Source organism: Xenopus laevis, chromosome 1L, assembly GCF_017654675.1.
Source record: "Xenopus laevis strain J_2021 chromosome 1L, Xenopus_laevis_v10.1, whole genome shotgun sequence".
NCBI lineage: Eukaryota > Metazoa > Chordata > Amphibia > Anura > Pipidae > Xenopus > Xenopus laevis.
In genome coordinates, this window is record NC_054371.1 from 154,648,193 (window position 1) to 154,669,859 (window position 21,667).

General features: G+C 40.1%; 1 protein-coding gene across 2 annotated transcripts; it reads left to right on the forward strand.

Moving 5' to 3' along the window:
- Window positions 1-384: 384 nt before the first annotated feature.
- pnp.L (purine nucleoside phosphorylase L homeolog) lies at window positions 385-16,226 on the forward strand. 2 transcript variants are annotated; one of them, NM_001086340.1, is given in 7 exon segments: window positions 484-558; window positions 10,770-10,939; window positions 11,848-11,951; window positions 12,423-12,598; window positions 14,123-14,310; window positions 15,381-15,463; window positions 15,466-16,223. In NM_001086340.1, coding segments are annotated over 7 exon segments (750 nt in total). In that variant the 5' UTR covers window positions 484-541; the 3' UTR covers window positions 15,478-16,223.
- Window positions 16,227-21,667: the final 5,441 nt, after the last annotated feature.

The following is a 21,667-nucleotide window of genomic DNA, read 5'->3' on the forward strand; positions in this document are numbered from 1 at the left end:
GGGGTTTCCTAAACTGAGAAGGATTTGGGGATATGTGGGTTGTGTATAATAAACTGTGCAACTCTGGACAGTTTCAGTCAGCGGCTACTACAGTAAATAAAAGTAAATAAACTACTGTCCTGCATAAAAACGGCCATAAAAACATGATTAAGACCGATAGTACTACACGAACAAAGGAGAGCAATAGGCATGTTGTGGGTTTGCAGCAGCCAGTGCTCTTTATCAGTTACTGTAGCTGACACTGATTTGGAGTAAGGTGTTCTCCTGCCACGTCTCTTGTCATTACACGATAAGCTGCTCCTTCTCCCCAGCCGACGCTCAATACTCCAGCTCCACAGAGGCATCCCTTGGTCTCGCCCCCAACATCATCTCTACCATGTCGTAGTGACACAGCCAGCCTTTCAGCCAACGGGATACAGGGGCGTGTCGCCATCTGCCAGCGGCCGCATCGATAGTGTAAAGGAGGAAGCATCAAAACGCAGTGCATTTGTCACAGACGAGCTTTTCATTCGTACACTCTGGTCGCTGCCGTTTAACAGCCATGTCTGAGAAGGAAAGGTGAGTGTTTCCCTAGGCCCTAGCCATGTCTCTCTACGTGCCAGCCGACACCCAGCACAAATGGAGCTCAACTCCCTCACTCAGCCTTATTTCCTTCTCTCGCTCTATATTTATTTATTTAATGTGACACCTCATTTTGTACATTTTCTTCTTAGTCACTTGCTTCCTGTGTAGCAGAACCTTTAGTCAGGGAAATACTAGTGAAAATAGTTCACTATGAACAACTCCCTTTTACACACACACACCCATGCATCCACGGCTAAGATTAGCCTGTCAAAATATACAGGCCAGCAGTGCTGACTGTTACACTGGCTATTAGCTACACCTTTCACTGAGTAGTTGGACACTGACTGGATATCTTATAATCAAATAAGGGATGATGCGCCATTTCCATTTGTTGTGTGTGTGTGTGTGTGTAACACATCATTATTTTGTTATTGTATACTAACATCCCCTTAGGCTAGCAGGGTGTAGTGGGAATTGAACTTCAGATAGATGTCTAGAGCAAGCAGGGCAGTTCTATTTCTCCTGTCTGCACCTGCTGCCCAATAATTATGCAATGCCTTTCCAGAGGCTGTTTTCTCATCGACTGTTGCCACACCAGGGAATGGGATTATCCCACAATCCTCCTATGTACATCTGGTAATCTATATCAGTGATCCCCAACCAGCAGCTTGTGAGCAACATGTTGCTCTCCAACCCCTTGGATGTTGCTCTCAGTGTCCTCAAAGCAGGTGCTTATTTTTCAATTCCAGGCTTGGAGGAAAGCTTTAATTACAAAAAAACTAAGTATAGTGCCAAGTAGAGCCTCCTGTAGGCTGCCAGTCCATACATAACCAATTACAGCCCTTATTTGGCACCCCTAGGCATTTTTTCATATGTGTGTTGCTCCCCAACTCTTTCTACATTTGAATGTGGCTCACTAGTAAAAAAACGTTGGGAACCCCTGATCCATATGGTGCTAGTGCTATTATTGACCCAAGAGCAGTCACCCCTTCCAGCCTTGTTGTAATTTGGACATTTAAACCATATGCTGTACTGGATCATACTTTTGTTACACACACACATATCCAGAATGCTTGGGACCTGGGCTTTTCCAGAAAAGGGATCTTTCAGTAATTTAGATCACCATACCTTTAAAGGAGAATTCAACTCGTAACTAAAAAAAAACCCTACCCCCCTGCCCTACCTAGACCCCTCCTCCCCCCAGCCTAGCTGCCCCCTGCTAAAAATAAGTGTAAACCCAATAGGATTGTTTTGTCTCCAGTATGGAGTCATGCATCTTAGTTATCTTCAAGTACAAGGTGCTGTTTTATTATTACAGTGAAAAGGGAATTCATTTAGATTTTTTAAAAAAAAATGAATTATTTGCTTAAAATGGACTCTAAGGGAGATAGGCTCCTTGTAATTCAGAATGGGTTTTCAGATAAGGGATCCCATACCTGAATATCATTTATTTTATGAACCCTGCTCCTAGCTCCAGACAGGAAGAGCTTAGTGGCAGTGATTTATGTGTCAGTCAATTGCTGGTGGGAGGGGTCTGTTAACAGCTACAGTCGAAATTTCAGCTGGAGGTCCCCAGGTTGAATGCAGCTCTCTAGTGCTTTTAAAGTAAATCTCCAACCTAAAAACTATTTTGCATATTGAAAAAATAAGAAAATATAATTCTTAACAACTAACCAATGTACATAGACTTGGTATCTGTATATACATGGTATATCAGCTAGTGAGCTGGTTGGGCAGTACTGTTCTAGAGCTAAGGTAACAATAAACTTGACTAACAGCAGAGGGGCTGCTCTATACAACATAATGGGCTAGATTCAAATCCATGAAAACAGTTTAGCTGACAAAACTAGATTAACAGCTGGGGGGCTGCTTTATACTACATTAGCCCATGAAAACAGCTTATCTCCTAATTCAGTTTTAAAATTTCCTGTAGAGTCCAGTGGAATTTCCACATGAAATTCCAATAACTCCTTTGTAGTTTTAGCTTTGTTCCTCCCCTAAAGGATCTGGCACTGTGGGAAACGTGATTTGGCATAGTGTATGAACAATAACACGCATAATCCAATATCAAATATACCATGCACTATTTTAGTTGTTCTAAAATAGTGAATAGTTGCTGTTTGCTTGTTTTGAAAGTGAACTCATGGACAGAATGAAGCATTCTGTGGCATATCAGTTATGCCGTGGCAAAGGTCCCAAGTGTTATCTACAGTATGCAATAAAATATTTTAGCGTTTTGATAAAATTAAAGATCTACTTTTTCTTCATTGACTGGGGACTGGGAGACAAAAATAAATAGGGTTTAACTGTAATTCAAATATTTTTGCTTGGCAGCACGTACATTAATGGGTGTGGCAGTGGTGACTGGTGCAGACTGTACTGTACATTACATTAGTAATATTAACACTGCGGAGTGTGGGCACATGTCAACCATAGTACCATTATCAAGCAGAAAAAGTTACTACTCCATATACATTGGCATATCTGCCGAACTGACATTGCTAATGAAGGATATTCCCCTACCACAGCCACCCTACTGATAAACTGAAGAAAGCCATGACTTGGGGCAAAACTGACAATATGTCTAGCCCCATGTCAGATTTCAAAATTAAATATAAAAAAATCTGTTTGCTCTTTTGAGAAACGGATTTCAGTGCAGAATTCTGCTGGAGCAGCACTATTAACTGATTCTTTTTTAAAATATTTTTTTTTCCCCATGACAGTATCCCTTTAAGGTCTTCTATGGACAAGAGTTGAATAGATTTTTCCAAGTTTAATGTCACAAAGCTGATTGCTCAGGTACCATGTGACTCACTAAATATTTGGAAAGTCTAGATTTTTGGGGCATAGGGCTGTTTGTTGTTAGCTGGAGCTAAACTGGAGATCACTGTGCTTTATATAATCTGAGTCCAGGACCTCTCTTGTTTCCATAAGAACATTTTTATTTTGACTAGGGTAAAAACTATCTTTATTATTGTTTCACTCTTCCAAAATATGCAAGGCACAGACATAACAGTTCAGGTTTGGGACCTGTTATCCAGAATGCTTGGAACCTGGGATTTTCCAGATAAGGGGGGTCTTTCTGTAATTTTGATTTCCATAACTTAAATCTACTAAAAAATCATTTAAACACTAAGGGGCACATTTACTTAGGGTCGAATATCGAGGGTTAATTAAACCTCGATATTCGACTGTCGAAGTTAAATCCTTCGAATATCGAAGTCGAAGGATTTAGCGCTATTCGTTCAATCGAACGATCAAAGGAATAATCAATTTTAATCCATCGATCGAACGATTTTCCTTCAATCACAAATTTGTTAGAAAGCCTATGGGGACCTTCCCCATAGGCTAACGTTGAGGTTCGGTAGGTTTTAGGTGGTGAAGTAGGGGGTTGAAGTTTTTTATAAAAGAGACAGTACTTTGACTATAGAATGGTCGAATAGTCGAACGAATGGTCGATCGTTCGATTCGAAGTTGAAGTCGTAGTCGAAGGTGGAAGTATTTTTTATTCTATTCCTTCACTCAAGCTAAGTAAATGTGCCCCTAAATAAACCTGTTTTGCTTCCAATTATATCTTATTTGGGACCAAATACAAGGTATTGTTTTGTTATAACAGAGAAAGTGGAAATATGCTTTAAAATGTTGAATTATTTCATTAAATGGTGTTTATGGAAGATGGCCTTTCAGTAATTCAGAGCTTTCTAGATAACAGGTTTCCAGATAACAGATCATATACCTGTAATAACACAGTTTTAATATTACTTAGCAAATGCCTGTAATATCTACCTAAAGATTATGTCCTCTTGCTTTATCCATGTCCCACTTAAAGGCACTGTGCAGAGTGAACATGTTCCATAGCAATCCTACTCAAAACAGATATCTGTATCCAAGTAAACTTCTCATTTAAAGGACAAGGAAAGGTTGAAATTAAGTGTTGTTCATTCTAACTGCATCTATATACAGTTTTCAGAACATTATCTGTTTCTCCTATTGGTGCTTCCCTTCGCTCCGTATGCTGCTCTGATGAAAACCTGCCGGCTGCACTAGGTTGACGTCACCAAATTCTTTACATTCCATCCTCCCGCTGCCCGAGGCAGCATTTTCAGTTCTAACATTACAGCGCAGCCGAATTCCACTTATAGGCGATGCTTTGCTTCCTTGATTGATAACGCACTTTGGAGTCACACGCACAACAGGTTCCCAGTACTCCAGCCCCATGATGAATGGAACTAGGATTAGGACTAGGAAGGCAGATATTAACTATACAAATGCCTATAACAAAGATTACCTTACCGATTCAGCACACTATAAAGTGAACTTTTATTCCTGCAAAGAATATGGAGTAAGCTTTCCTTCTCCTTTAATAATATTCCTGCTTCTTTCTGGTCAAAAGGCGCTGTCACTTTACTAAACTGCCATGTGGATGATAGCCAGGTGCTCTGCACTTTTTTCCCTGCATCTTAGACTGTACTTTTATATAGTCTATAATAATTACTATATTTTTATGGAGAGTATGCAGCCAGCAGTGCCCCCACTCGTAAGGACAGGAAGTTGGTTCTTGCTAGGGCAAAGCTATAAAAAAGTGGAAGTTTTTTTTAATGTTGCCAATTTAGCTTTGTTCTTGCAGAGCAAAGTCTTTTAGGGTAAGTTTAGAAGCACAGGCCAACCACTCTGAAGCATACTGACGGGAAATGCCCATTCACTGAAGTGGTTTTACCACTTCGTTTACTGTAACAGATATAGTGAATAAAGTACCCCCTCTTGTAAAATATAAGGATATTATTAGTTACCGAGGAGTTTCATGACCATATAAAAACACGAGGCCGAAGGCCGAGTGTTTTTATACAGGTCATGGAACTCCGAGGTAACTTCTAATATCCTCATATTTTACAACTGGGGGTACTTTATTTTTTATAATACACAAATTTTAGTGAGTCATGTGACAGAAATTACATCACTACTCACCGTTTATAACTGATGACATCACTACTCACCGTTTATAATGATATAATTTACAGGATATTAATGGCTTTTGTGTATTATATTACAATATTACTGAAATTATTCAGTCTGCTCTGCTTTCACATAAAGCCCACTTTAACCATTCCCTTTGCATTTTGTGCTCACTTTATTCATACTTGTTCCTTCTTTTGCTTACAGGACCTTTTTATGTCCACAGTTTTAGGATTTGGCTGAATATTGAATCTGCCAAACAATTGTTGTCTTCAGTTGTTTAGTGATCAAAAGTAACATGATATTAACGGAGGCAACTGTATAGGGATACAATGGCTCTTAAAGGAGAAGGAAACCTAGTTTGCGGAAAAACCCTCCCCCCCTCCCATGTGTTGCCCACCCTCCCTCCTCCCCCCTGGCCTACCCGTCCCGCTGGGCAAATGCCTCTAACTTGTTACTTACCCTTCTGCGCAGGTCCAGTCCAGGGAGTTCACAGACGACATCTTCTTCCACACGATCTTCTTCCTGTTTTGAACGGCGTATGCCCAGTAGGAGCATTTCGCCGGTACGATCTACTGCGCATGCGCCAAAAGTACTTAATGACTTTTGGCGCATGCGCAGTAGATCTGTACCGGCGAAATGCTTCTACTGCGCATGCGCCAAAACGCTGTACAAAGCAGGAAGAAGATTGCGTGGAAGAAGATGTCGTCTGTGAACTCAATGGACTGGACTTGCGCAGAAAGGTAAGTAACAAGTTAGGGGCATTTGCCCAGCGGGACGGGTAGGCCAGGGGGGAGGAGGGAGGGTGGGCAACACACGGGAGGGGGGGGAGGGTTTTTGCGACACCTAGGTTTCCTTCCCCTTTAAACAGACACGCCATGTACAATTGGCACTCATTGACCAGTGCACTTGGAGTCAGTGAAGAAAGTTAGCCATTTCTGCTCTTTCTAGCACATATTTTCTTTATGGTTTATTTTCCAGTCTTGGTGACTAGCTAACTATTAAGCTAGACGCACAGACTTATCCTAAAGTTGTTATAGTTTGGTGTGTGTGTGTGAAGTACACAAAAGTGATTTTATTGACTATATTCTGTGAGCAGCTCTACCTACAGTACCTGTGAGTAGGGTTGCCACCCAGCCGGTATTTTACCGGCCTAGCCGGTAAAATACCTGCCAGGGCCGGGGCCGGTATTACAAATTTACCGGCAATGTAGCTGCCGGTAAATTTGTAATACGATCAAAAGGAGCCCTCGGCCTGCCCCCAATCCCCTGCAACTTACCTTTGTTTTTTTGCCTCTTCTAGTGTCCGCGGGTCTCCGTCGCGTGGCCCTGCCCCTTTTGACATCATACCCGCCCCTTTTGATGTCACGCCCCGCCCATTTGAGGGCCCACCCCCCAGCAGCCGGTAAAATTTTTTATAAAAGGTGGCAACCCTACCTGTGAGTAATCCATACACTATCAGGATACAACAAATAGGCTGTAGGTGCAAAACTTGCAGGAACACTTTTACTGGAATAACTGAGAGCTACGGCTCTTTGTCAAGTGTAAGTCAATTGCCTTGGGGCTGATCAGACCACAATGGAAGTTTGGACCAATCCCGTTGATCCAAGATTTCCTCTTGTATGCGGTATTAGCAAAGCAGCTTTTGAGTTAGCTGCCACCCAGAGTGCAAGTGTTCCTAATGCCCAACAACACGTGTTACAATGTAACCTTTTCAAGCCAATTAGTAACAGTGAAGTGGAGAATAATAATATATCACAAATTACAAGGGTTGCTTCTTCTTGTAGTATAAGGTTAGATACATTTAGGCCTGTAACCATGTCCCAATGTCCTGCAGTGCATTCCATAGGGAACAAAGTTTGTCAGGGGTTTGCAAACTGTGGACTGGTCTAAGTGGGGGTGGGTGGATACTTAAAGCACTGGCAGAGGGCTTAGCCTAAATGTCAGTGAGGACAGGATTTTGTGAGAATGCCTCTTTGCTCTTCTAGATACAGCTAAAAGCTGAAAGCCATTGCAATTACAGTGAGTTTTTAAAGGGGACCTGTCACCCTAAGAAATAATTCACATTTTTTTATTATCATGTTAGCTGAGTAACATAAACTTTACTTACACTATATGTATTATTTAAATTTTGTTTCCATCAGTCTTATAATTACACTATCACAGCAAGCAGGCATGAGCCAAAAAATTTTTTAAGATACATTTTGTATCACCCCAAAATCATAATGCGAATGCACAGTGCCCTACATAATTATAGAGTCTGACGAGGGAAGGCGCAATGTGAGAAGTGCAGTGACATGTAGGAAGTGCAGAATTGAAAGTGAAAGTAATTGCCTGCCCCACCGCTATGCCTCAGGCTTAGAGGCGGGGCATATAATATTTGATCGACAGCTCAAATATTTAAATACCTTTATAAAAGGTATGGATGTTTTAATGAAATGAATGAATTTGCATTTCATGTTTAATTTTCAAAGGACTTTCATTATGCAGCTTTTTATGTGTAGGTGACATGTCCACTTTAATGGTGAAAATGTATGCGATGCCCTAGATATTAAGGATACTCCGACTGAATCTCCTTGCTACATGGCGGTGGGGGTAACTAACATTTACTAAAAAGCTCTTTTCCAAGGAAAGATCCCATTTCAGTTTTTGAAGGTATACTCAGAAAACAAACTATAGCATTTGCACTGTAATGTGCTCTCTTTTGGTTACTGGTATTTAGCACACCCTTCTCTATCCGCATTTATCAATGACAAGTATTTAAACTTCTGCATTAACCGCCCGCTGTCTGCAAACTGAAGTATGATGAGATACAAATGAGCCCTACCCAACAGGACTACTCGGGAATGTGCTCTTATAATCAGGTGGGGGAAAGATTAGGGCTGGCAGTGTTAAGGTAGCCTTTATTGTAATCACATATATACTATATCTGATATATAACTGTATACCACTTTAAGCTAAGTCTCTTTCTTAAATCATATTCTATAATACTCTAGGTCAGCATGACATGAGTAGAAAGTTCCTATCATGCTTATCATCATTAGTAAACATCCCCTAGTTAATGATATCCCAAATCAAGGATAAAAACCGTTAGACAGAACTAGGTGAACCGCCATTCAATACTTGTTATTTCTAAAACGAAATACTCTTCTCTAATTGGTTATGGTGGGAAACCACCCTAACCCACCTTAAAGATAATCATTAACTAATTCTGTATTTACTCGACCTATAAATAAATGGTCTGTCCACCAATATTGCTCAGTCCCAAAACCTGAGTATTGGAAGTGAGGAATACAGCCAGAGGCAGTTGTTGCTTTAAAATATATTATGTGTACTTCAGTTCTACCATTGCTTTGTGAGGTGGTTGAACTCAGATCTGTTTAGGACCGTGGCAAAATATGCTGAGTGTTAAAACCTTACTCTACACGCACGAACACCTTCCTGGCATGTGAGAGATTATGCTGACACTGCAGAAAAGTCTCTTCTACACCTCTTCCGTATACCATGTATCTGCCATTAAAGGGCACTTCACCTTAAAATTAACTTTGCTGGTCACTTGTTTAAAAGCAATTATTATTATTGGTTGCTTTTGGTTACTGTACCTGGGCAAGCCCTGTACATTTTAATACATATGGGGGTTAGTATTCTAGAGCAAGTGATGCTCTATGGCAGCATGCAATTATCCTTTTTGGTTTCTTTTTGCTCCATTCTGGAATTTAAACTATTATCTGGTGACCTGAAATGTTGTTCACTAAAACTAATTTTTTTCTCATAGTTTACTAGAAACTAACTCCCATGCATGAATTTGGCTAATTTACTAAGAATTAAACTTGAGATTTCAAGCAGAAGCTAGTGTCAAACAACCCAAAATACCCGAAAATCGTGAAGGCAAAAAACATCTTCAATTGGTTAAAGGGACCTCTGCCATTGACTTTTACATGAATTCGACAGGTTTTAACTGGAGTATTTTCAGATTCTGATTTTGGGTCATAAGTCCTTTTTTTCTCTAAAAAAATTTGAGGTTTTTTTTGTGAAAAAAATGGAACCTGTAGAGAAAATAAAACTCGACCGTTAATAAATAGACCCCTTAGTAATAAAAATTATTTAAAAAATCTATTGGTGGGCATCACTAACCCTCAAGAAAGTATATCATAAAAAAAATAAAATGTGTTTAATTGTCAGCGGTGATATAGAAATACTTGCATCTTTTCCATTTTAGTTTAAAATTTGTAAAGCTGGAGAGCATTTCATGTTAGGTCTCTGTCCACTAGAAGCCAAATGTTCAGGCCCAGAAAGTGTATCCCATAGACAGCCATGAAACAGACAACACTTCAATGCAAGAAATCATTGTGTGGCTAAAGAGATTAGGGATGCTCTGAAACTGATGTTGTCACATGCTTGTCACATGTTCCATATAGATGTATTTAGCTGATTACTGGCATAACTGTGACTGTAAGACTAGTTCTGTGCATGTTACTGCTACAAACCTTCATATTAGGCAGTGGCGTAACTATAGAAGCAGGGGGGCCCAGGGAAGCAGAGCATCGGCAGAGAGTGGGCAGGGTCCGGACGGAGAGTGGGCGGGGTCCAGGTGGGAGCTGGACAGAGGCGGGAAGTGGGTGGGGTGGGAGTATGGGGATCAGAGTGCGCTGGGCCCCTCTGAAGATTTTCTGGCAGGTGGACCTGGCACACTCTAGTTACCCCACGGATATAAGGGCAGCAGCACATGGGAAATTCAGTGTATTTTTGCCCACTGTGATTTTAGCAGCCCCAATATGTAGGGCCGAAACCTAGATTTGCCCACATTGCATTCTATGACAGTTGCATGAAAGTACAGCGTTATGTGGGAGTACTGCTTTGACTGTAGCGCTACAGGCAAAATGTCTGAAATTGTGCCACTGGGTGCTGTTGCCTTGGTTACATGAGTGGTGGAACTATTGTGTTTCAGGAGCTAGCCGGGAGACCTACAGTGCTGCACAAGTAGCTTTCATGTAATGCCACCGACAGTGGGCACACCATTTCATGACACTGGGCTCATTTATAAACGCTGGGCAAATTTGCACCTGGGCAGTAACCCATAGCAACCAGCAGTCTATTTTGCCCAACTTAATTCTAGAATGTAAAATTTGTCTGGTTTAAATGTATAAAGGAGGTCCGATTCTGAGCTGTTGCCAATACTCCATTATAAAAACAGTTGTTTTATGTGCTTATTTATGTCATGTTCTGAACCTGGAATGCCTTTATGTCTTGCAGTTGCACATATGAGGAGTATAAACAGACATCAGACTGGCTTCTATCCAAAACAAAACATCGTCCCATTGTGGCCATTGTGTGCGGCTCTGGGCTTGGTGGACTAGGGGAACTTCTTAAAGATCAACAGGCTTTCAATTACTGCGACATACCCAACTTCCCCAAGAGCACAGGTATGAAACTGATATGTAGATGGCTGATGTATAGAATGTACTGTGCCCAGTGAGTTTCTAGTACTATCTGACAAAATGGTATTTCTAACACCTGCCAAAATAGACTTGTAAGCTATGGAGCTGTTGTACATTCTGAGGTCTTACCGGTGGAGTGTTACAACTATCCATGCATAGTGCAGTGCATACCTTTGTGTGCAGGCAGTAGGCAGAATATTCAGGATACCACTGCTCTGTGGTGGGATTTTAACAATATGGTGCTACTAAAAGGTAATAAACGGGATTCTGGTTTCAATATTGTGGAAACAATGTAAAAAGATATCCTAGATTAATGTTTGCAGGCACCTGTAACCCTAATTGTAATTACAGTACAGGTATGGGATCCGTTATCTGGAAACCCGTAATCCAGAAAGCTCAGAATTACAGAAAGGCCATCTCCCATAGATTTAATCCAAATAACCCACATTTTTAAAAATGATTTCTTTTTTCTCTGCAATAATAAAACAGTATCTTGTACTTGATCCAAACTAAGATATAATTAATCCTTATTGGAAGCAATACCAGCTTATTGGGTTTATTTCATGTTTACATGAGTTTCTAGTAGACTTAGGTATAAAGATCCAAATTACGCAAATATCTGTTATCCGGAAAACCTGAGCATTCTGAATAACATATTTAAGGTTTTGTAATGTAATATGAGGAAGTGTTGTTTTCAAAACTTCCTCTCTGTCATTGCTCTACTGCTGTATTCCTTAGAATAAAGTAATAAGAGCTTTACCTGGCATAATGAGGTTAGAACATTAAACATCTGATAAGCTGTTGTGTGTTACAGACTCTGTAAGTTTTATTACTCAAGTTGTCAAAGCAACAATTTTATAAGAATATATTTTTTCATTCTCTCTGATTTTCAGTTCCTGGCCATGCGGGGCGTCTGATATTTGGAAACCTTAGTGGGAAGCCATGTGTATGCATGCAAGGCCGCTTTCATTTCTATGAAGGCTACCCACTGTGGAAGGTAAGGCCCATCATATATTATTAACATTATTATTATTATTATTATTATTATTATTAACATGTATTTATATAGCTCCATATAGCGCTGTACATATAAGTACAAGGTGCTGTTTCATTATTGCAAAGAAAAAGGGGATTTTTAAAAACTCCAATTATTTCATTAGAGTATATGAGAGATGGCCTGCCTGTAATTCAAAGCATTCTGGTTAACGGATTTATGGATAATGGCGTCCATTTCTGTATTAACAGGCTGTTAGGACATTGGGCCCTCATTTGGAGGTACCACTAAATAATCTTATTCCATTCCAGTATATCACGCTGTACTGACATCAGTGTAATGTATAAAGGAGGTCACGAACCAAAAGAAAGTGGCAGATTCTGCAGTCATGTTTTAGAGGTTAATGTAGAGGTGAAACCTCTCACACTACGTATAATTGTAAGAACTTATATTTCACCCTTCTTTTCCCACAAGGTGACATTTCCAGTTCGAGTGTTCCACCTAATGGGAGTTGAGGCCATCATTTTAACTAATGCTGCCGGAGGTCTGAACCAAGAGTTCAGTGTAGGAGACATCATGGTGATAAAGGATCACATCAACATGGTAGGATTTGCAGGACAAAATCCATTGTTTGGCCATAATGAAGACAGGTAAGTGGGGGTTAAAGGTCTGGTTGTGCCATTATGAGTGATACTGTCATGGAAAAAATGTTTTTTCCAAAACACATCAGTTAATAGTGTTGCTCCAGCAGAATTCTGCACAGAATTCTCAAAAGAGCAAACAGATTTTTTTCTATTTAATTTTGACCTGTGGCTAGACATATTGTCAGTTTCCCAGCTGCCCTCAGTCATGTGACTTGTGCTCTGATAAACTTCAGTCACTCTTTACTGCAGTACTGCAAGTTGGAGTGATATCACCCCCTCACTTTCCCCCCCAGCAGCCTAACAACAGAACAATGAGAAGGTAACCAGATAACAGCTCCCTAACACAAGATAACAACTCCATGGTAGATCTAAGACCAGCACTAAATAATAAAAAGTCAAGTCCCACTGAGACACATTCAGTTACATTGAGTTGGAAAAACAACAGCCTGCCAGAAAGCAGTTGCATCTTTCTGAAATCACATGACCAGGCAAAATGACCTGAGATGGCTGCCTACACACCAATATTATAAAAAAATACACTTGCTGGTCCAGGAATTCAATTTTATATTGTAGAGTGAATTATTTGCAGTGTAAACAGTGTAATTTAGAAATAAAAACTATACCATAAAAATCATGACAGAATCCCTTTAATATTGCATATGTGTTTTTTCCTTTGTTTCCTTTTGTAATTGTATTTGTTTGACATAAGTAGCAAGGCAGAAAGTAGCAGTTGCTATGGCAAGTAGCAGTTATATTTACTGTATAGGAGCTTTGTGCATATACACTTAGCTATGTACTGCAGCTAGCATCATTATTTTTGTATAGTAACTTAAAAATAAGCAAACATGTCTAAACCCAATGTGCCAATCATATGGTAGTTAAATATATAAACCATCATTAACCAACAGTGGAGTAGGCTGCTGAGTGCAAAAAAATTGTGTTTTTTTGCACTCAGCAGCCTACTCCTGTTTTGTGCCAACTGTTGCACGATGAAGCAGGGCCATGGCATGCATTAAGTACAATACTTTGCATCTTGTGCCAGATTCAACTTGTAGTGCAAAGTGAGGGCTGCACAAATCCATAAAGCACAATTGCTCAGTTGATGAATTCAAAGGGGCACAATGTTATGCACTTTAGAGGTCTTTCACTTGCTCCTGTGGGATTAATACATTTAAAATTAAAAATTACAGAAATCTTGCTTCTGGAAGATGCTTAACTCATTGCATTTTAAACACAGTTTTATCCAATCAGTGATATTGTGCTTTTGTTACCTGTGCAAAACGTTTGCCAAAACAGATGGAGGTAGGAACTGCAATTGGTAGACTATTAAAACATTTAAAGTGCAATAACTTGTAATAAAACATGTCCCAGAAACTGAGAATCATCTTTATATTTTTCTATGGTTTAAAAAAAGAAGTTTTTAAATTTGTAATTCAAAAATAAGAATTCTAGTGTAATAGAGAAATATGTGTACATAACATTACAGAGATCAAGTTATTGTACATGTTACTATCTCAATTTTTTCAATAGGTTTGGTCCTCGTTTCCCCCCTATGTCAGATGCATATAACAAGAACATGAGGAGTCTGTTGCTAGCTGCTGGCAAGGAGCTGGGTTATAATAATATGAGAGAAGGGGTGTATTGTGGTCTTGGGGGACCTAACTTTGAAACAATTGCTGAATGCCGATTTCTCAACAAGTTAGGTGCAGATGCTGTAGGTAAGTGCAAAGTAACATTTGGTAAGACCATCCCTTTGTTATAAACTGATTCATTTTTTATAAGGTTGAAGACATTAAGATGCATGTTTTATAGCAGGGTTGTTAAATCAACAGCATTTACATTAGCAGAATAATTACAGCTCAGAGCATCAGGCATTCATGGTGTGTTGTGTGAGCTGCCATTATGTAACCACCATAGGTTATCTGTGCATTTAACTGATCTTGGAAGATGCAGGCATCTTGGATTCTTAATATGAAAAGCAAAGTTGACTTGCTCACTTTACCTAGATTTCACCCACATCGAAATAGATATGTCTTTAAAAAAGCTGTCATATTGTTTTTTACACGCAATTTTCTTTCTCCTAATAAGGGGAGGGAGCCACTATGCAATCTTTGACATCTCGTGATAATTGGGTAGAATGGTAGGCAAGCCTGGGTCCTTGGTCTAGGGATCAATAATTTGTTGCCCACAGACTGTGTCAATTTGGATAGGGACTGGGAAGGTCAATGTGCTGTCAACTATCGTTTCCTTAGTGTTGCTCTCTTCCAGTGCAAGGGTTGGGAGCAGAGAGGTGGGGATGGGAGAGGTGATGAAAAATCCTGGCCCAGTAGTGCAACGAAAGAGATCTGCCCCTATTGCTGAATATGGTTTTGCCATAAATAGTTCAGCAAATACAAAAACTGATGATTGCCCACCAATACCTTCCCTTCATCTCCCATTGTTAAGACAATCAGTTTGAAGAGTAGAGGAGGTTAAGAGCAGAAATAGTGCAAGGGCAAAGGCTAGATATTGGTAAGTTCAGCAAGCAGCTCTGATGGAATTAATAAAAATAGACATTCATTCTCTTATCTCAAGATTTTATGCCCTGTCAAGTTGCGCAATTGTCCAACACTTCAATAAAACTGACAAATGTATTGCAGTAAATATGTAGTATAATCAGTGATATTAAAATGAGGAACAGACTCATTGGAAAAAAAACGTAGATGTTTTTAAAAGTTTGTGGTAGATGGTATCTGCCTAGTTCTGCAGTTCTAATTTCTCCTCTCTTTTGCACTTTTTTTTTTTTTAGGTATGAGCACAGTACATGAGGTGGTTGTTGCCAGACACTGCGGCCTGCGCATCCTGGGAATATCACTAATTACCAACAAAGCTGTTATGGACTATGACAGTAATTTCACTGCCAACCACGAGGAAGTGCTTCAAGCTGGCAAAGATAGTGCCAAATATATGGAGAAGCTTGTAAGCACTTTCCTGCAGCGCTTGGACCTAAATAAAGTGTGATAGCACAGGGAACAAGTTTAGGGCAAAAAGATAAATCTACTGTTATTTTAATTATTCTATTCTTCTTATATGTCAAACCTGCCAGCCTTTAGCTGTTTTTATACTGTATTTTTTTTTTGGGTTATGCTCAGAAATGTGTTTGTAGAACAGCTGCGGGTTGGCAGGATCTAACAATAACAGGCCAATGCTTCTCTACTGTAGCAACATTTCTATCTATACCTCTTTTTTAATACAGCTACCTATCAGAATGGTGCAAAGGACCAGTATCATGATCCTCTTACTGGATATGGAGCATCCATGTGTCATTCCTCACTAACAAAATATCACATTCCTCTATCTCACATTCAGTTAACATAGTTTGTTGAGAAGAAACAATTACCATGCCAGATATTTAAAGCCTTTATTCATATGTCTATTCATACTGTAAATCAGCCAATCTCTGACATAGTAATATCATTTATTTTTTAATAATCAATTACTTAAAATGCACTGTTACATCTCCTAGTGGGAAAATTTGCTGAAATGTAATAGAACAATAGAACCCAGCAGCATGGGTGAAAAGCTAATGAAAAGAATGGGCTGAAGGAACATTGACTCTTATTTTATTTTACTTTATTAAACATTTATTACTTGACATGACACAGTTTAAGTATTTATGTTATCATTATAATTACTGGTTAAGGAAACCTATTAAACATATGCTGATAATAGGGCTCATTAACAACGATGGGACAAGGCTCTAATTGCAGAGGCTCATGGGCACAATTGGCAAGTACATGCTACTTGCTTGGCACTTATAACTAACTTTTAATGTAGATTAATATTTTGAAAATACATTTTTTAGTGTCAGTATCAATGTATGAGTCTTAATGTTGGATTATGTGCACTGCAACTCACGGTATACTTCTTGGAAGATTCTGGGAGATGTAGTCTGGCAACAAGTCGGGACCTAGGGCTGGCAACAAATCATAGGCTAGTACAGACAATGGAATGCCTTGAATGTAAAATGTAACAGAGCTGAACACAATAAAAAGACAGCAACCAAATATATACACATATGAAACATACATCATTCTGAAACAGGATTCATACATCCAGTCAGGCTATGCTTTACATTTCCCAAAATAAATGTCTACAATAATTGAATGATAAAAAATGTACTTCTAACTTACTGGACAAATAGAACAATTAAAGGTCATTTGGCTTTTAGTCAACACAAAGCTTTACCGTTGAGCCTGTACAGGCGCACATTAAATTATTTCAAACTGTTAGACTGTGGAACCTATTGTAATAATAACTTTACAGTTCCTTATTGTATATTAAGGTGCCTTTGTGCCCATGTGACACCAGCTTGGAAAGAAGCTGGTGGGAGAACAATGGCGTAGCCACAGTACTGGAACCCACACAGGCCCGGACTGCCAATCTGTGGGTTCTGGCAAATGCCAGAGGGGCTGCCATAAGATGCCATAGGAAGTCACTATTTAGTGGGCTGGTGAGGAGCTGATTGGGCCTCTCTGTATTGGAATGCCAGGGCCTATTTTGACTCCTAGTGCAGACCTGAACCCACACAAGTGAAACAGTTAACAATGCCTGCTACTAATGCAATAGGATCAGGATGAAGATGTGTGTTACACATGGTTCTACATCAAAACAAATGTTCAGTATGAAAATGACAGAGAGTTGGTTTCACATTATTTTAACTGCTTGCACACCTGTATTTATTGTAAGCTGCTAACTATAGAGAGATATTGCAATGCTTTATTACGTCATTAAGGGAATGGGAAATCCCAACTTGTGCTGGAATATCCAGGAAAGCTGAGCCTTCTATTGTGCTGTACAATTCCTTGTGCAATTCTACTAGATTCTCTTGATATTGGCATTTTTTAATCTTCAATTAAAGAACCTCTTTAAAGGGGTTGTTCACCTTCCAAACACTTTTTTCAGTTCAATTGTTTTCAGATCGTTCACCAGAAATAAAGACTTTTTTCAATAACTTTCCATCTTTTATTTTTTACCGTTTTTCCAAAATCTAAGTTTAAAGTTACTGTCAGACTCTAAACTGTAACAATTTTGCAACATTTAGTTTCTCAGCAGCGTCTCTGGAGTATTAGCAACTATTGTATCAATTCTAACAGCTGCCTGTAATGAAACTCAGGGTTTCTGCTCAGCAGGGACAAGGATAAGAAATGTATCAACTAAATGTATCAACTTTGAACAGTTTTTAGAGAGTTTAAATCCCCCATCCCAGAGCAGTTTTAGAAGGTGAAAAATTAAACTTTACACTTCAATATAGGAAAAACATGGAAAATGGAAAGTAATTGGAAAAAAGTCTTTATTATTTCTAGTGAACTATCTGAAACCAACTGAACTGAAAAAAAGTGTTGGGAGGTGAACGACCCTTTAAGAAGTACCCAAGGCAAGGCACACACATCAGTACATCTGAGTCTCCACTCACTTGAGCGCCTCAGAGACAGAACAGTTGTCAGAGGCAGGAGCTCAAAGATTACTGTAAAGTATTTGACTGCTCCTGCAACAGGCGTCAGAGGCAGGAGAGCAGGACTTCAGGAGTTAGGAACTAAGGGCAGTCAGGGAGAAGAGGTATGTGCTCGGAGCCCCCTCACCTTTGTGCCCTAGGCACATGCCTCTTCTGCCTACCCCTAGTTCCGGCCATGTAGGCAGGTAAGCATAGGATCAGGAGCATAAAGACATGGACACTGTCTTTAGGCAAAAACACAGGTATATTTAATGAAACCTTTCCCAACATAAACACATAGTAATACAGTTCATTAGTGTTTCAGCATCACTCATTCAAACTCTTCCCCCTCTCTGGGGAGAAGCTTCCACATTCTGCCCTTCTGACTTCACTCTTCCAGGATCACAGTTCACCCGATTCTGTCCTGGCTCACTTTCTGGCAATACCACACCTTCCTCCAACACACAGTGATCTCCACACCTCTTTTTTTTTGTTGCTCACGTGCAGCTTAATCAGACAGCTACCTGTAGCTGGGGCAGCTGAAAACACTAAATGGGCCCATCCTGCTCTCCTCCATTTACCCCAGGGACCCATCTATCTGGCTTTTCCTGAGCCTGCAAAATAACAGGCTTACTTGCTGTAACAACATACATTTTTCCTGGAGTAAGAGTTAACTGTGCACCTAGGATTTCCACCTGTCCAGTTTTGACTGGACAGCCTGGTTTTGTGAAGGACTGTCTGGGTCAAAACTGCCTGCCCGGTTTTCCATATTAAGATATGTTGTGGTGATCGCCCAATTGCCACGTCATAACCCCGCCCTGACATCACATTGCGCCCCCATCACATCCCACCCCATTACATCACGGCCCTGCCTCCCGCTACGTCACATCCCACCCCATTACGTCACGGCCCCGTCTTCCACCTCCCTGTGCGGAGTTAGTAAGGGGAAAGTTGGCAGCCCTATGTATACAAGGTTTAATACTGGTGAATAATACACATAATCATGGTCATTTAAAGCACATCACCCACATAAATGGGTGTATACATTAAACATAGAGATAGGGTTGCCACCTGGCCGGTATTTTAAAAATGATGGCTGATCCCAATGTTATTAATAGGGAAAAAAGATAAATCTATAGGAAGGCCGGTATTTTTTTCCACAAAAGGTGGCAACCCTACATACAGATTATATACAAAAGTACAACCAATTACTGTCCAAAAGAGGTTACAATCCACAGGTAATTTTCTAGTATAGTTTTTTTGTTTAGACTGATATTAAAAACGAAGTACGTAACTTGCTAGGCCTCTTTTGAGCACAGCTCTTTTGAGGAAGTTGTAGGGTTGTCATGTGTCATGTGATGTGACATTGGGGTGTGGCTATGTCACCTCCATTTTGCCCAGTTTGTTTTAACTTAAAAAACCTGGCAGGATGTTTTAAACAAGAAAGCCACCTAAAAAAAAAACAGTCTGTCCAGTTCAAAATCAGACAGATGACAACCCTAGGTAGTAATCTGAGTACATTGCTTATGAACTCGGTGCACTATAAGTAAAAGGGCCCTCAAGGGTCAAAACTGGACTATTTCCTTAACTAGATCAATGCTCAGACATTGAAAACTTCACAAAGTTTACTTAAATATACTTATTAGTGTAATCGCTTTATTTTATTGGGAATGTCATTTTGTTCCACAAACAATGGAGCAGCCCTTGCATTTTTCCTGTCCCACATGTATTAGCATATTTCAAAAAAACTTGGTGAAATCTAATGCAATATGTAAGCACTGATTTAGTTGGTGGTCAGCTCCAGCCATGAGACAAGTTGATAAAATGTTACACCTCACAGGTTACCGGGAGACAAGAAGTTGAAAGCTGATGCGATGCTGTTAAGCACCAAGGGGTGAGGTAAGGTTGGCCCTTTATTAGCGTTTCGCTGCTCCTCATGCTAAGTAATAGGAAGCACTCTGCTGATTCTTGTTAACCATAACGTGAGAGGACTCCCCAAAATGTGCTGCTCACAGATGTGTGGACTTCTAGGATTACCACCTCACCCAGTGGCGTACTGACATGGCACCACCCCCAACAAAAATATCTTGGAAGGGGCCCTGCAACGCTAAAACCTTTGGCAAATGCACATGTGCTTCCGTGCATGTAAACGTTTACAATGCACACGCACGGGCATGTCCTCCTGCTCACGTGTGCAACACCCACACAGGGACTAGGCACAACCCAGCACACTTAATGCTTAATATCATTGCTATAGAGGAGACTCTTGAATTTGTATCCTGCATGGCTTATTAGCAATTCTTTTAGATACATGCTGCATGGCTGCACACAAATCAGTTCAGTCTGCAGCATACATTTAATTAAATGCTTATAAGCTAAGTGGTGAGCATGTCACCCCTAGCAATGTCAGGCTGCCAGGGCTTTATTGTTTTCTACTAGATAACAGCAGTACCCTGGGTATTGGTCTATCGCTATGGTTACACTGTGGTGACTATTGTGACAAAATTCATCAGTTGATGTGCTACTGACACATATATCAGTCTGCCAAGGCAGTGAGCCATAAAACTGGGCTGTTTCATGGTGATAAGGACAAATATTTCCAAGTATTGCAAGAATGAAGGCTCGGCTGATTTAGATTCAGCACAATAAACATGCATGAAATATGCAGACTCTTAAACACACAATTATTTTTATACCGGTAATTAGTACTTTGCAAAATGCTTGCCACCTATACACAAATTTACACATAAATATACACATTTACACATTAAAGTGGAACTGCCATTGCTATGTACAGGGCCCAGGCCTAAAGGGGGGCCCAGATGTGCTGCACTTTCAGAAATAGCCGAGCCCCCCTTGACAGCGCCAAAGTCGTGCAGAACCGCTGAAGTCCAGAAGAGCTGAAGTCCTGATGAACCTGAATAGCTGAAGACGGAGCCGATGCCGCTAAAAGACCCGTTAAAAGACCCAAAGTTGAAGTGCTAAAGCCGCAAAAAGACCCGAAGCCACAAAAGAAGCCGAAGTTGAAGTTCTAAAGCCGCAAAAAGACCCAAAGCCACAAACGGAGCCAAATTGAAGTCCCAAAGCCACAAAAGGAGCCAGAAGTTATGTCACTCTGGGAGGGATCAACCAGCTAAAGACCCGAAGCCACACGTTCAGTTCTACTAAACACCAATGTGTTTTTTTTTAATTTAAATAAAACCCTGGCAACCAATGTATTATTTTAATACTCTATAGGTCCCTGCCACCAATGTTTTTTTTTTTTTTAAAAATCCTCTGGGGCCCCACTGTTTCTTTTTAACTTGTAAGGGGGGGTATTGCCTGCAATGTTTTTTTAAAAAAAATGTATGGGGGGCCCTGTCATCAATGTTTTTTTTTAACTTATAGGGGGGCCCTGGGTACCAATTATTTTTTTTTAACTTGTAGGAGGGCCCTGACCACAAATGTTTTTTAAAAAAACTTTTATAGGGGGCCTTGGAGCCAATTTGTTTGTTTAACAATGTGTTTGTTTAAGGGGCTCTAACCATCAATGGATTTTTGTAACTTGTGTGTGGGGGGGTTTACAGTTTTTAGCACTGATGTCTGTGTGGCCTTTTAACTGT

Excerpts from the sequence above, each read along its gene's own strand:
- pnp.L (XM_018262739.2), top strand. Across the intron at positions 11,952-12,422 it reads AAGGCTACCCACTGTGGAAG|GTGACATTTCCAGTTCGAGT; the intron begins GTAAGGCCCATC and ends TTTTCCCACAAG. Across the intron at positions 12,599-14,122 it reads TTTGGCCATAATGAAGACAG|GTTTGGTCCTCGTTTCCCCC; the intron begins GTAAGTGGGGGT and ends TTTTTTCAATAG.